We start from the raw sequence: 13,985 nt of genomic DNA, 5'->3' as shown, positions 1-13,985 counted from the left end.
AGGGAAAAATATTATCGTCGACTGTCAATCTGGAAACCAAGAGTTCAGACTCTTGACAAAGCTTTGTGATTGTATTCAATTGCTTCAGCCACAGCTAGGTATCTATTTACTTTATTTACAGTGCATTAAGTCACAACAATCCTAACATCTTTAAAAATCTCTTATAATGACTGGTCAAGTAGAAAAACCAAACTAGCAATACAGCTTTAAATATAAAAATATCTACCGTCTGTTATCTCACATGTTCTTCTCAAACATCTAAAGTAGAAAAGGAATACTTTGAAGTTCTCATGTTCCTCACAGCGTCATTTGCTAACTTTACAGGAGTTATTTCTTAATGACAGGATGAACATCCTTCGGTCTCTACAGGGATACAGGAAGTGCATCTCCGAGCTGAAGGTTGACTGGTTAGTATGCAAAGGTCAGACTGTTGCATGGCAGCAGCAGTTCATGCTCAGGCAGTCTGAAGGGTAGACCAGCTCGGTTCACTTCAGTTTGCCCCTGTCCAGGGACTAAGCAGGGAATATGTAAGTGAGGAGATGGGAAAACTGAAGGCTTTACTGGGTTGAATCAGAGTCGCTGGAGTCCAGGCTGGCTTGTGTTGGGGTTGAGCTGCGATGGGCAGCTGGTGGGCAGTAGAGGGCCTGTGTGCTTCGCCGCAGGTTTTCCAAGGATTGCAAAAAGGAGCGACGGGCCCTTTCTTCTTCCAGGGGAGAGGAGCCTTCTTCCTCCACCTCTGCGATTTCAGCAAAGGTGACGGGCTGGGTTTTGAAGCGAGCCTCCCGAGGTCGGCGGAAGCGGCTCTTGCCCTTTGTTGGGCCCTTTGGCACAGGCAGCTGCTGGGGGAACTCTTCCATAGCAGAAGACATAAGATGAGCAGGAAGGACATGCAAGCCAGTGGTCTCCATCTGACGTACTGCAGCCATTGCAGGTTTAGAAAAAAAAAGGTACACCAGGTGTAAAAACAGCCAGAACAAGGCTTTAGTTTTTCAGGTCTGAAACGATGACCAAACTTATCTTTCTGTGGAGTGAATCAGAATTCCACTTAAAAAAATCTGTTAATCAGTCCAGAAGCTTCTAAAAAAACCTGTCTTTCTAAAAAAAAGCAGCTTTATATCTCCTCAGTCTCTGCTGGAGTCTGCAGTCTGTGCTCTGTATCTTAAATTGAGAGTGCCAGTCTCAGTCAGCTGAAGCTAATGTCACCAACAGCCCCGGCTTTCTCTTTTATAGTGCCTCAGTCCTCAGTCTCGCTCTGTCTCTCTGAGCCTGCCAGGTCCCTCCCACTCCCCTCCTTCTCGCCACTGCAGGAGTCAACCTCTTAAAATAAACAAATGAGGCGATAAGGGTTGTGTGTTTTTCTTCTTAGGTGTATGTTCCACCAATTTGTTGTAAACACACATACAGAGATGTGAATTTAAATTCGAACAGATGTCTCACAATCTGTTCAGACTCTCTTTTCACATTGGTCTTTATAATAAGCAGTCTCAGTCTAGTAATGGTCATAGACACCTTCAAGCATTTTAGACCGCAAACACTGAACTGTGGTGAAAATGGGTTCTGTAAGCTAAAAAAGGTTGGCTTGTCTTATGTGTTTTGACAGACACATTCCAGGCAGCTCTACCGTGTTACCACTGTAAACATGTAAACATGACCTCGTACAGAAAAATAGTGGAAATAGCAACAGCTTTCTGTGTTGATGCTACATTAGTCTTGTGTCTCTCATGTGCTGCTTTACGTAGAGTTTGCACAGATCAGAGACGACGTGATCTGAGTAAAGAGAGGGGTCTTTTCACTGAGAGGCAGTGCCTTTGTAACCAGCTAATGCTGACTAATTAACCCATTTAAATCAGTATCAACAGCATTTTTTAGAAAAGAAACTCCAAGTTTATTAAAGTAGTTCAAAGTTATCAGAGACAGTTTCCATTTCGGTTATATTTTAGGTCAATGGAATTGTTCTTGCATTAATCACACATGGATGTAACTTGTCATAATTCAGGGTTTTTCACGTTGAGGATTTGGGAATATTTGCAGAAACATAGCAAACATTTGTTTTTCAAAAGATATCATTAATCTGCTCCATGAAACCTTTTTATTTAACTGTTGGAACTAAACAGTTTGAAATTGTATCAAAAGTACTTTGTCTGACCTGTTTACCTTACATTACCTATAAACCACAGTTTGTCCCACAAGTTCAATTCTGCTTTACAACTTAAAACACCTCATCTCTGTTTGTATAGATTTCGTCATTATATTTAAGAATTGCTGAAGTGACGCACTTTTCTAATTTGTAAAAAATGTGAACTAGCAAAATGTTGATGTGGTAACAAAGCGCTTGAAGCACTCAAAGGCATCAGTGTCAGTCCAGATGTGAACATGCAGCATTTCAAAGAGAAATTCTTTATTAAATAAAAAAAGTCATCACGGCAATGTCCCATATTTTACGTTTATTTCATCTCTACAGTAAAGTCTTCTTTAATGAGTTGGGTTTGAACCTTTTCTTTGATAGCAGTGTTAATTATAAAAGAAGACAAACAGTGACTCGAAAGAGAGTCCAGACAAGATGAGAAACATTTTTATTAATTTTTTATTTTTTTTTACTTTGATCTACTTTATTACACGTTCATGATCCCTCTCTAACTTGTTGTGTAGAGGAAGAGTGGTCAACCTCTGATTGGAAGGTTGTATGTTTGGTTTGATGCCTGTGTGTCAAAGTGTCCTTGGGCAAGACACTGAACCTTTCATTCCTCCTGGTCTGGTTAGCACTTTAAATGACGACTCTGTTTTCATCAGTGCGTGAATATGTCTGAACGGGCCCTATGACTTCAACCCATATGTTGTGTTTGGGTCAAAATTGATCCGTTTTCACACTTGAAAAGGGGTAAATTTTGAGCCGAACACAATATTTTTTGGACCACAACGAAATTAGAAAAGCAATATATAAGTTTATTCCTTTTTTTGCCAAACATGTGATGCAGGAAACTTAAAGCCATTTTTACGCTTCAATTTCTTTTTTCTTATTTAATTAAAGCTGCTCACTAAAAGTTTTATATTAAAATAACTCATCACTAAATTAGGACCGATCAGCATTTTCTATGGCTATAAATGCTGTATGTGAATGCCATCCATCCATCCATGTTCTAATGCACGTGTCAAACTCAAGGCCCGCGGGCCAAATGTGGCCCTCCATGTCATTTTATGTGGCCCACGAGATCATAAAAGTTTTTGATTTCTTAAAAAAAAAAAAAAAAAATTTGTTGTGTATTTATTCATATCTAGGGGGAATCAGACTTGAAACTATCGGATTGGGCAACTATACATTAGGACTTAAACACTGTCCATATAACCTAACCTGACAGAATCAAATTTAAAAGGATGCTTTATGCTAGAGTAACAAGCAAACTTATGTTTTCTATGCAACTGGAATTGTCACTTTAAAAATTTATAAGAAATAAACATTTAGTGTTTTATATGTTTATTAAGTTTTCAGTTTTAAAACACAATACAAACAAATTCAAAACCCAGTCCCCCACCCCCTGCTGCTGTCAGTGACATACACACCAATATCAATTTAAGTAAAGAAACTATAAGAAAATGATATGGTACATGTTATCAGCAGAGAGAAACATGAATATATAAAATCAGTCACAGTATAGATGAAATAGCATATATATAAAAAAAAAATAAGTAAAGTGCAAATGTATCAATACATGTAGAGAAAAGAAAGAAAAAAAGAGAGAGAGAAAAAAGGGGGGCATCATTCTGTCACACTCGTAGATGGTAGACTAAAAAAGTTGAGAAATGGTCCCCATACCTTATAAAATTTATGCTCTGACCGTCTCACAGTAAATCTTATTTTTTGAAGTTTAAGATGGTAAAGCACATCTCGAATCCAATATGAGAAAGTGGGTAGGGCAGCATCTTTCCACTTAAGAAGAATGAGGCGTCGAGCTAGCAAAGTTGAAAAAGTAATGATCCTCTGATCACCTGCAGGCAATGTGGGAGCCCCACTGTTTATTCCAAACAGAAATACAAGTGGGTTCAAAGTCAGTTGACTCCCAAGATGCAGCTCAGTGCAGGTTTTTCCCCAAAAGCAGAAACAAACATTTAAATATTGTATTAACATTAAGGAGTACCGTAGTTACTTTTATTTTTCATTACATTTACCGGTAGTTACATGTATAAGTTATATTTGGCCCTTTGAGGACAGCCACTAAAGTGATGTGGCCTTTGGTGAAAATGAGTTTGACACCCCTGTCCTAATGCTTACTTGTTCGCTTCTGGGGTAACAGGGTTGCTGGAGGCTGTCCCCGCTACTGTTGGGTGAAGGTGGGGTACATCCTGGACAGGGTGCCATTCCATTGCATGGCCACACAACTTCGCACACACCTATGGATAATCTAGAGACACCAATTAAACTATATAGCATGTTTTTGGACTGGGCGAGGTAACTGGAGTGCCAGAAAACCAATGCATGTACAGGGAGAACATGCAAACTCCAAACAGAAAGGATTTAAGGGATATGAACCAGGGCCATCTTCATGTGAGGTAAGAGTGCTAACCACTACATCACTGTGCAACCCCTGCATGTAATCTATGTGGGTGGTATTGGTGAAATTAGTGAATACTATTGAGGGAAAATCTGAAATAGTTTTCAACTAAACGCTCTGTTGCTAAAAATCAACAGATTAATAACATGACCGTGGCCTGCGTTTGGAAAACACCGGGAATGGGGTCTGTTGAATGTGTCCTATGGGTAAGGCCTTGTAGTAAACGTCAGAGCCGACAAACAAAAACAGAAAACCACAGGCTCATCAGCAGCCTTCCAGTAGGCATGTCGTGTCATCTTAACTGTTACAGTAAGGACTATTTTTATCGGTGTCATTGCTGTTGGGGGGCCCACCGGGGCTGGGAAAAATGACCTGGTTCAGTTCCAAGAAGGTCAGACGGTGATCAAAGAATGTATGACTCAATACAAGAGTTGCTGATGTGGAAAATCCATCATGTATGCCAAATTCAATGCTGATTTAATTGAAAAGGTCTTTTTTTAAAAAGAAAACCACATGATATAATTATTTCATCAGCATTATAAGCTCATTTGACTGTTAAAGGCAGTTTTAGAAGAAAATTGATTTCTGCCATTAGATTTTAGTTTTAGATGCGACTTGAGGAGTGGTGTTCCACCACATTGCCTCCATAGCAGGGATGTTAAGATTTATTTTTTATGTGGGGGTGCGTGGTGGGGGGGTGTGGTGGTGGTCTGGCTTGGCTTGGGGGGGTGGTCCCTTTGCCTGCGCTGGGGGGGTTTGGCGGGGGGCCCTGCTCGGGGGGGGGGCAGCGGCTCCGGATGGGCTGCCCATCTGCACCTGGGGCTGGGATCGGCCCTTCCCTGGCTCTGGGACGGGACGGGACAACCCTCTCGGTGCCCCCGGTCGCTCTGGGTGTCATCCGCTTCGGCTGCGGGGTCTGGGGTGGTGTGGGGTGGGGGGCTTGTCGGCCCTGTCCTGTGGGGGGGCGTTCTGGGGGGGAGGGGGGGGGGCATTATTGGTACGGGTCGGGGGGCTAGCGGGTCGGGGTCTCCGCTGAGGCAATCAGTGGTTGCCTCGGCCGGTTGGCCTCCTCGGTCCCGTCGAGGCCTGACCAGAGCTCCTCTATGGCCGGCGTCTGGGGGTGGGGGCCTGGGCTTGCCCCGGGGGGGGGCGACGCTTTCTGGCTCCTCTCTCTCTGTGTGGGGTGGGTGGTGCCGGGCTTGGGGTGTCTGCCCCTCCGGGGGTGGGGCCCTTGGGCTGGGTGGCCCTGGCCCCTTTGCTGGGGGGAGGGGGGAGGCTGGGGGACAGCTGTTTGACCACAGGGGCACAGTCGACCAGCTGTCCCCAACTTACCCCCTTCCTCATATAACCTCATATTAGGGTGAGGGGGTGGGGGGGTCTAGCCTGCAATGCGCCTTGGGGGGGGGGGGTTACTTGGCAGTGGCCCCCCTCCTATGGTTGCCGTATGGAGTGGGCCCCCCCTCTTTCGGTTTTATTTGCACCTTAGACATGTAGGGTCCTTGGTAGGGGGGGTGCTTGGACATCACTGCAAGCAAGCAGCAGATGTCCTCCTGGCACCCTACCCACCAATTTTAACCGCACCTTAGACATTTAGGGCCCCTTGGTGGGGAGGGTGGGGGGACATCACTGTGAGTAATCAGGAGATGTCCCCTTAGTGCCCTACTCGCCAATTTTAACTGCACCCCCCTTACTACACACACCCCTCCCCCTTCAATATATACATTCCAACATAAACACACACACATGCACACACACACCCTCTCAAACACACATACACGCACACACATTTTGCAAGGAAGGGGGGGACCTGGGTCCATCTGTCCCCTACCCCTTCCCTGGTGGGGGGTGCGGGCCCCTTGGCGATGGCGGCCGTGTCCCTTGGGTGCCGGCTCCCTGGGCCCGGCGGTGCTCTCTCCGCACGGTGGGGGGGTTCATATTACACCTGAGCCGGGGGTGCTCGTGGCCCTGGGGGGTGGGTCCTGGTCCCTGCCCCTGAGCGCTGGGCCCCGCCAAACTTCCAACATGGCTGAGCCTGGTCGGGCCATATTTATAACACCCCTTGTGGGCCACCCTTTTTCCCCCCTGCCTTGCTCCTCCCTGGACCAACCGTGGGCCGGGTGGGTGGCTGCCTGGAGTGCGGAGCGGGTCTCCCTTGGGGGGTCCTGGCTCGTACCTGGGGTTGGGCGGGGGGATGCCCGGAACTCCTGGGTGGTGGTGGGGTGCTCGTCTGGGGCTGTGGGCGTCCTTCTCCGGTGGGGCCCTGCTTTGGGCTCTTCCGGCGCGGCGGGGGGGCTGCTTTCCTGGCTGGGCTGGGGCGGCGCTCTCTTTCCCTCCGCGCCTCCCTGCTCTCTGGCTCTGGGGGCCTAGCGGCGGTCCTGCTGGCCCTGGCCTGGGTGGCGGTCTTGGTCGCCCGGGGGGCGGTTTTCCCTGCCTGTTCCTGTGTGGCGTTGGGGGAATTCCGGCTGCCGCTGCTGCTGCTGCGGCGGGGGTCTGGGTGTGGGGGTGGCTGGGCGCTCCTCTTCCTTCTTTTCACATTCCACCATCCATTTTAGAAGAACATAAACACTCACCTGAGCACAGGTGTTAGCTCACCTTTGCACTTATAGTTTGCATGATTGAATGAATGAAAGATTTCACACTAGTTGGTTTAAAGGCATAAGTATGCGTGTGTGAACACTATCTGTTTTGTGTACATGTTGACATGTGAACATTTCTTGCAGCTAGCAGGTGTGTTGATAATATTTGAGTGTGTGTGAACAGGCCCCGCCCTTTTTGTACTACATTGGAACTGTACCGTAACGATAAACAACCAGTAAACCTGTCTGCTCTATGCTGCTTCATGGTCTTACCCCCCCTCTCACTATCACCCCCCCCCCCCCCCCCTGACATCCCTCCCTCTTCTTCCCTTCTTTCCTTTTCCGTCCGGTCCAACACCAAAGATTTTCAATCATGGTTGAAATGAATAAAGTTTGGCCTCAATTACAAAAGGGGTTTGTTCAGTCACACCTTTGGTTTGTCTGAAGATTAATAACCCCTCTTCTTAAAGTAAAATATGTCCAACACAAGAGGCCCTCAGCTCTCATCTGCCTGCCTAGCTGTTGGACAGGACAAGTTAAAAAAAAAAAAAAAAAAAAGATTTATTTTAGCAAAGATTCAATTCAAGGTTGACGATACGATTCATAGTCAATATTGGTTCAATTCAAACAATCTGATTCTCTTACATAAAATGGATCCAGGGCATCTAGTCAAAACTTCAACCATTGAGACTCAGAGATAAAATACCTGGTACTGAACAGTGTAGGTGATGTTTTCCAGATTTCTTGTATTTTTAGCAAGATAATCAAGTGTAAATTAAATAAGTGCAAAAACAAACAAGTAAACAAGATTTAGTGACAAATCCATTCACATTTTAGTTTCCTAAAGTTCATCCTACTGTTGTTTTTCTACATTTAAATAATACAAACGGAAAATTCTTCGAACATTCTAGCACACTGTATGGTCACATGACTTTAATAAATTCAAATTGGGAAAGGAATTATGGATTGATCATTTTTTGCTACCATCACATGTTTGTTGTCCGCGTGATGGCACTTAGTCGCTTCTATGTTACAGTAAAATAAACCATGCCTAAATCCAAATGGTATTTCCAAGATCAATATTATCAATTTGTTTTATTTTGAAATGAATTTTTAACAGGTTGATTCAATTAACAATTTGCCTCTGACAGATTTATTTGGTTGGATTGTAATGACTCGTCTATGGGTGAAACAACAAGAAAGCTAAAACTTAAACAAAATATCATTCTTACACACTGATATAAATTTGCACCGCCAGAACTGCCAGTATTGTGTGGATCAGCCATTACATGAAGGGATTAACATGGCTGTATTACAGGCTATGACCACATGCCTCTTTTTGCAGAGGTTGCAGATTTCTCTGGAGTGATGCTAAAATGCCCCTGTTCTGTCATGCATTCCTATGGTAACACCTCAGGGGAGTTAAAAATGGAGGTCAGGTCATGTTTTGAATCTTCCACAGCGCACACACAGTCATATGAACTTTGTGGATGGACAAGCAGGTTGTGTAAACTTGTAAATACTTTTTGTTCTATTTTGAGCAGATTTAAGGTCAACAGCTGCCAATTAAATGACATCCCAGTCTAGTTGGTACTCAAGAGTCTAAATGTCTTTTTGGTCATGTGATGCTGATTGGTTCATTTTTTGTAAATGAACGCGTTTATTGCATGTGTTTTGTGACACAGGACATGTGTGCTGTAGAGGAAACTACTGGGCCTGCTTGTTTTTGTTACAGACACTGCGGCTGCATGTTCTCCACAAAAGGACATGGGTTGGTGAAAACAACTGTCAGAAAATGTTAGCATGTGTTTATACATTTTAATCTATTGCTTTACTTCAACTTTAAAATAACACTTTTAAAGGAATGCACTCTATTTTAAACAATGGAGTTTAAAAAAAAAATCAAAACTGCTCAAAGCGATTTCTTGACCAGTTCGTGGAAAATAAGAAAACGGGCTCTGGAAGTTGTCATCTTAAAAAAACAATCCAGCACACATAACTTGGGCACCAAAAAAAGAAAAAAGAAAAAAAGTCTCTTTTAAACTTGAATTAATACGAAGAAAACAAGCTTTAAAAAAAAACAGACTGCTTACATTTCAACACTTAAAAACTTAAAAAGTATTTATTAGGCCAAACTGATTTTATATTTATCATCATTTTTGCCTCCATTTACCCATTCTTTTAGATTATTTTTGTGTGCCCTTCCGTCATTTCTGGCATTACAAATATGTCATTTTATTAGAGTATGAAAACTGTTAGTGTATCCTGAAAATACCTCCAGCAGAGAACAACAAATATAGTAGCCTAGAATGATTTTCCCTCGAGTTTTCCTCTTGATTAACATTGCTTGGGTTCCTCCCCAAAACTCACCTCATAAAATGATACACTGTTGTTTTTTATTTACTCCATTTCAGTTTTTAACTGGACTTTTCTGTTATGATCAGTTGTAGCTATCACAAAACATTTTTATTTACTGAAGCATAATGCATTTTAATCAAAAGTTGATGTAACAATGTGAAAATAGTGAAGCAATTACATAAATATAAGATAAAGAAAAACAAAATCCCATTAAAAAGTAGAAATACATTTAAAAACCGTACCTATTGAAAAATGTGAACACAGTGACAGAAAAGTCCAACAGACTATATTGACTTATCTAAGAATTAGTTACTTTTCTTACCAGTTGGCACTTGTAGAAGGTTTTTTTTTTTTAAATCTTTTTTTTTATTATTTATTTAAAGTCTCTATTTTGAAAATATAAAATTTGAGTCTCATTCTCTCCAGAAAGAAGGGGAAATCAAAATACTGGTATTTGAAATTAAAATGAAAATTCCATCATTAATAAAAGTTTATGTCACAGAATGTACTCCATAAATGAAGGAAAAAGCAATGTTTTTTAATAAGAAAAAAACATCAATTAAAACTTGAGAAGAATTTTTGTCTTGGTGTCTTGTCAGTGTTCATTCGACATTTCAGAAACACTTGAAAAGATTTCTAAGCGGACATTTTCTTTTATCTGACCTCTTTTGTTGCCTTAATTTTATTTTTGTTGTTTTATAGCGACAAATGCATAAATAAACATCTATCATCAGCAGAGGCTTTGTGTTATTTCCTATAACATCTTTGTCATGTGCTTTATCGATATCTTATGATTTTTAATTCTGTCTGATAAAAACTGGGAACCGGATATTGATAAATCATGTAATAAAATGGTTACAGTATAATCGGGGTGGGATTATATAAGTTCGCTTCCTCCCACTCCCTTTCAAGCAATATTTATTAGTATGTCTAATTATCCTAAGTTTGATTAGTTACTGTATGAATGTATAACTGATGTTTATATTGCTGTTGTGTATTATTTCTACTTAATTGCTTGAAATAAACCATTTCAAATCAAATCAAAATAACATCAAAGTTGTTATCCAATTTCTTTCAATAAAGTAATTTTATTATTTTAGTAAATTATTTTAAAAAGTAATAACTTTATTACTTTAACACAAGAATTGATTTTATATTTATACTTGCACTGGTGTACCTTTTATCCACAGCATTGTACTTGACCCAGTCATCTTAAGCAAACATGTTGCAGGGTATGAAAAACAGCTGGTTTCAGGTTATCTAAATAATATTTATTTTTATTGGTTGGTGTAAAAATGTAAAATGGAGACATAAATGCAGCACTTTGTGTACCTCAGTAAATATAAGCTAAACTATTTCCCTGTTTAAATTGAAAACCATGTTTGTGCTGCTGTGGACTGAGGTCAATAACATCTACAAGGTGCTCATTACCATTGATAGACTCAAAAGCATTAAACTCAAATGATCATTATGCAGACAGGACATTCCACTTGACATTTGTCTCTACAGACTGCATAATAGCACTTTGATTGCTGCTTTGCCTGCAGTTCCTGTGCATGTGGAAGTTAAAGGTAATCACGAGGTGGATTGGCCTGTTAAGAAAAAATAACATGAAACTTACCTGTAACTGATTCAGAAATCTCTAGGTCAGAAAAAAATAAAAAACAAAGCAAATGAATAAAAGTTAACAAAAGCCTTTGAAAGTAAACACAAAATTTCTAAATTTAAAGAGCATTTGTTGTACTTTTTTTTATATTTTAAAAATACAAACTTGAATACTAGTTTATATTAGGTACACAAGTAATCTAATGTTTTTATATCATCTTCCAACTGTTCTTAATGGTTTAGGTCTTAGTATTTCTTCCACATGTTTTCATTGGGAACTGCCGTATAACTATTAGAATATCTACATTAAGCAGCCTATTGGAGTTCTTAACATTAGATTTAACTGTCTGAGTGTTTTAGTCTAAACAAACACTTTAGACTAGAGTTAATATTTTCGGTTCCTCTGTCTAATGTCAGCCCATGCAGCCAAAGTCCGACAAGAGAGCGGAGCGTTCAATAGGAAAGCCTTGTTGTGATAGAAGAGTTGGAGAAAGTTAGGAAAAAGACACACACAAATATGTACATGAGAGTAAAAGAAAACCTTTAAAAAGCTTTAAACAAACAGCTAAGTGAACATAAAAAAACACAAACTATTTTCCATGGATGACTTATTTCTCCTCACAGTGTGTTCAACCACTTTTGCTCACTAAGATTCACTGTGAGTTACGAGTTAAAGTGGTTATGTGGTCACAGAGTCACACAAAAGACTACTGATCTTCAAATTATTATAATTATAGTTCAGAATACAAACCCAAGATCCAAGCAGTCTCCACCTAGTGTGATCATCTGCACAAAAACTAGCTTTAGTTCCTCTGAAAAGCAAAATATACCACAATACAACAGCTGTTTTTGAGAACCAAAAATGATCTGATTTGTAACAAAGTTTAATAATTACCTGTATGAAATTACATCATTGCAAGGAGGGGAAAAAATTAACCAGCTAGTTAATCAAACAAGCAATCAATTGGGAAAAGCAGTTCAAAGAAAGACAGAAATGGAAAAACAAATAGGCCTCTCCAGCCTGTAAGGGAGCTGAAGGACTGCTATCTGTGTGATACAGTTACTTAAAATAACAATCCAAGTAGATAAAGTCGATGACAAGTTACAGCTAAAGGTTCAAAGTCCAGAGTGCAGATTCTTTTTTACTGCAGCATAACTTTAAAAAAATACTCCATCTGCAATTAGCAAAACGTTTTTTTACTTATCAGATTGGAATATATTTTCCTGAAAGCTGGTTAGAGAGCAAAATAAAACTCCTGAACTTTACTAAAAAACTATTTTTACTTGCAATTTAACTTTAATCTAACCTTTCAAGATGACACGTGATAAAATGTTCTTTTCTTTTTTTAGAATTTCTGATGACTTAAAACAGCGCTTTTGATCACAAAACAGATATTATACTCAGTTTTCAATTTATTTATATTTATTTAGTGTCATGCCGGGTCATATTTGTTTTGTGTGTGAAAATACAAATATAATGCTACAAAAGTCATTTCTAGAGTTTATGTTAAAAGAGGAGGATGGAGAAAAAATTCAGAAAGAGGGATGACTTAGGAAAACTCATTAAGCAGGATCACAGGGTCACAAAGGAGAGGTACACGCCACAGGACTCATTCCCACATCAGTAAATCTCCCTGTTCCTGCTGTGATGGGGCACTCCTGTTACCAAGCCAACCTAAATGTCAGCTGACTGCAGTGAAGTCAAAGTTGTTAAGTCAGTTTGTGCGTTCTTCATAACACAGAACCACGACCAGGCACAGTTCCTGTGCCGCCGTCCTTGTTCAGTACAGCAAACTTAAGAAAATAAGAGAGTTTGTTAGTGGATCCACACTGGGCTTCCTCAAAAGAAAACATTGCAGACAGCTTCTACAGTAAAAGATGGGAACTGTTTGACCTTTCCTGTTTTTTAAAGATTGATCATCTCATTCTTGTGATGTGGAGAATCCCAAAAAAACTTGAGCTGTCACGCAAAGTGAGAAGCCTTAGCACTGGTTCACATCAGTAGCAAAGCAAATATGGAGAAGAAAGCAGCCATCATCTTGGGAGGGGTTTGTTCCTGTTAACCTTCCCCCCCATCTCAGTCTCCCTGACTGAGACAGTGAGACAACATGGGGACACAGCAGTTATTTATAGACAGACTGGGGGAACTAGGAATTACTCCCATCCAGAAACACGTCTGTTTATGTTGCCTGGCCCAGAACACCCCCTGATAAACGACTTCATAGGTCTGAGAAGGATTACATAAATAATCATTGTTTTTTTTCTATTTTTATTAAATAACTGGAAAAACTTTTCGAGCCACCAAACATATTGAGATTGTATTTAGCCTTTTAATACCTAATTGTTTCTGCTTGTTTCAATCAAAGACAGTGTCTTAGTGGCTGAAGCGGCTTTTTTTTTAAACATGTGATGAAAAGGAGACGTTGCTATGAGATTTCAGTCCAGACTGTGTTTGTGCAAATGATAAGAGTCTGCTGACGGTGGATCCATCTTTGTAAGCTTTACAGGAACAGATTGTCTCCTAGAACACACACAGCTCTTATACAACTCAGAGTGACCTTCTTGGTAAATACCACTAATGTTGTGTCTGTGAACATGAAATTCAAATCGGGTGGTGAAACCAACAGAGGAGAAACAGGTTCAGGGGGCTGGAGGCAGTGGAAGTCATGTATGGTGTCAGTATGGTGATGGTTTCCATTATTCTGCAGTGAGAACAGAGCGATTTCAAAACAGCTCCCAGATTATTTTATACAAAATACTTGCATTGATGAAGTATTTTGTCTTGTTTTTTGTTTCTAAAGTTTTTTGGTTTTGGCTAAATCAGTTCAGTTGTCTGATTTATTTAGACAAATTCTATACTTTATCCATGCTTTATCATTGTTACATTCATCTTTAAATG

At 40.6% G+C, this 13,985-nt stretch overlaps 1 protein-coding gene across 1 annotated transcript; it reads right to left on the bottom strand.

The window, feature by feature from the left end:
- Positions 1 to 408: 408 nt before the first annotated feature.
- c6h11orf96 (chromosome 6 C11orf96 homolog) lies at positions 409 to 1,068 on the bottom strand. The gene has a single exon (XM_078948414.1). It carries the CDS (start codon positions 924 to 926, stop codon positions 558 to 560), a length of 369 nt encoding a protein of 122 aa, XP_078804540.1. The 5' UTR covers positions 927 to 1,068; the 3' UTR covers positions 409 to 557.
- Positions 1,069 to 13,985: the final 12,917 nt, after the last annotated feature.

This window comes from Oryzias latipes, chromosome 6 (assembly GCF_053564925.1).
Source record: "Oryzias latipes strain Hd-rR chromosome 6, Olatipes_Hd-rR_3.1".
Lineage (NCBI taxonomy): Eukaryota > Metazoa > Chordata > Actinopteri > Beloniformes > Adrianichthyidae > Oryzias > Oryzias latipes.
Note: the sequence above shows the minus strand (reverse complement) of the source record. Positions and strands in the feature narration are given on the sequence as shown.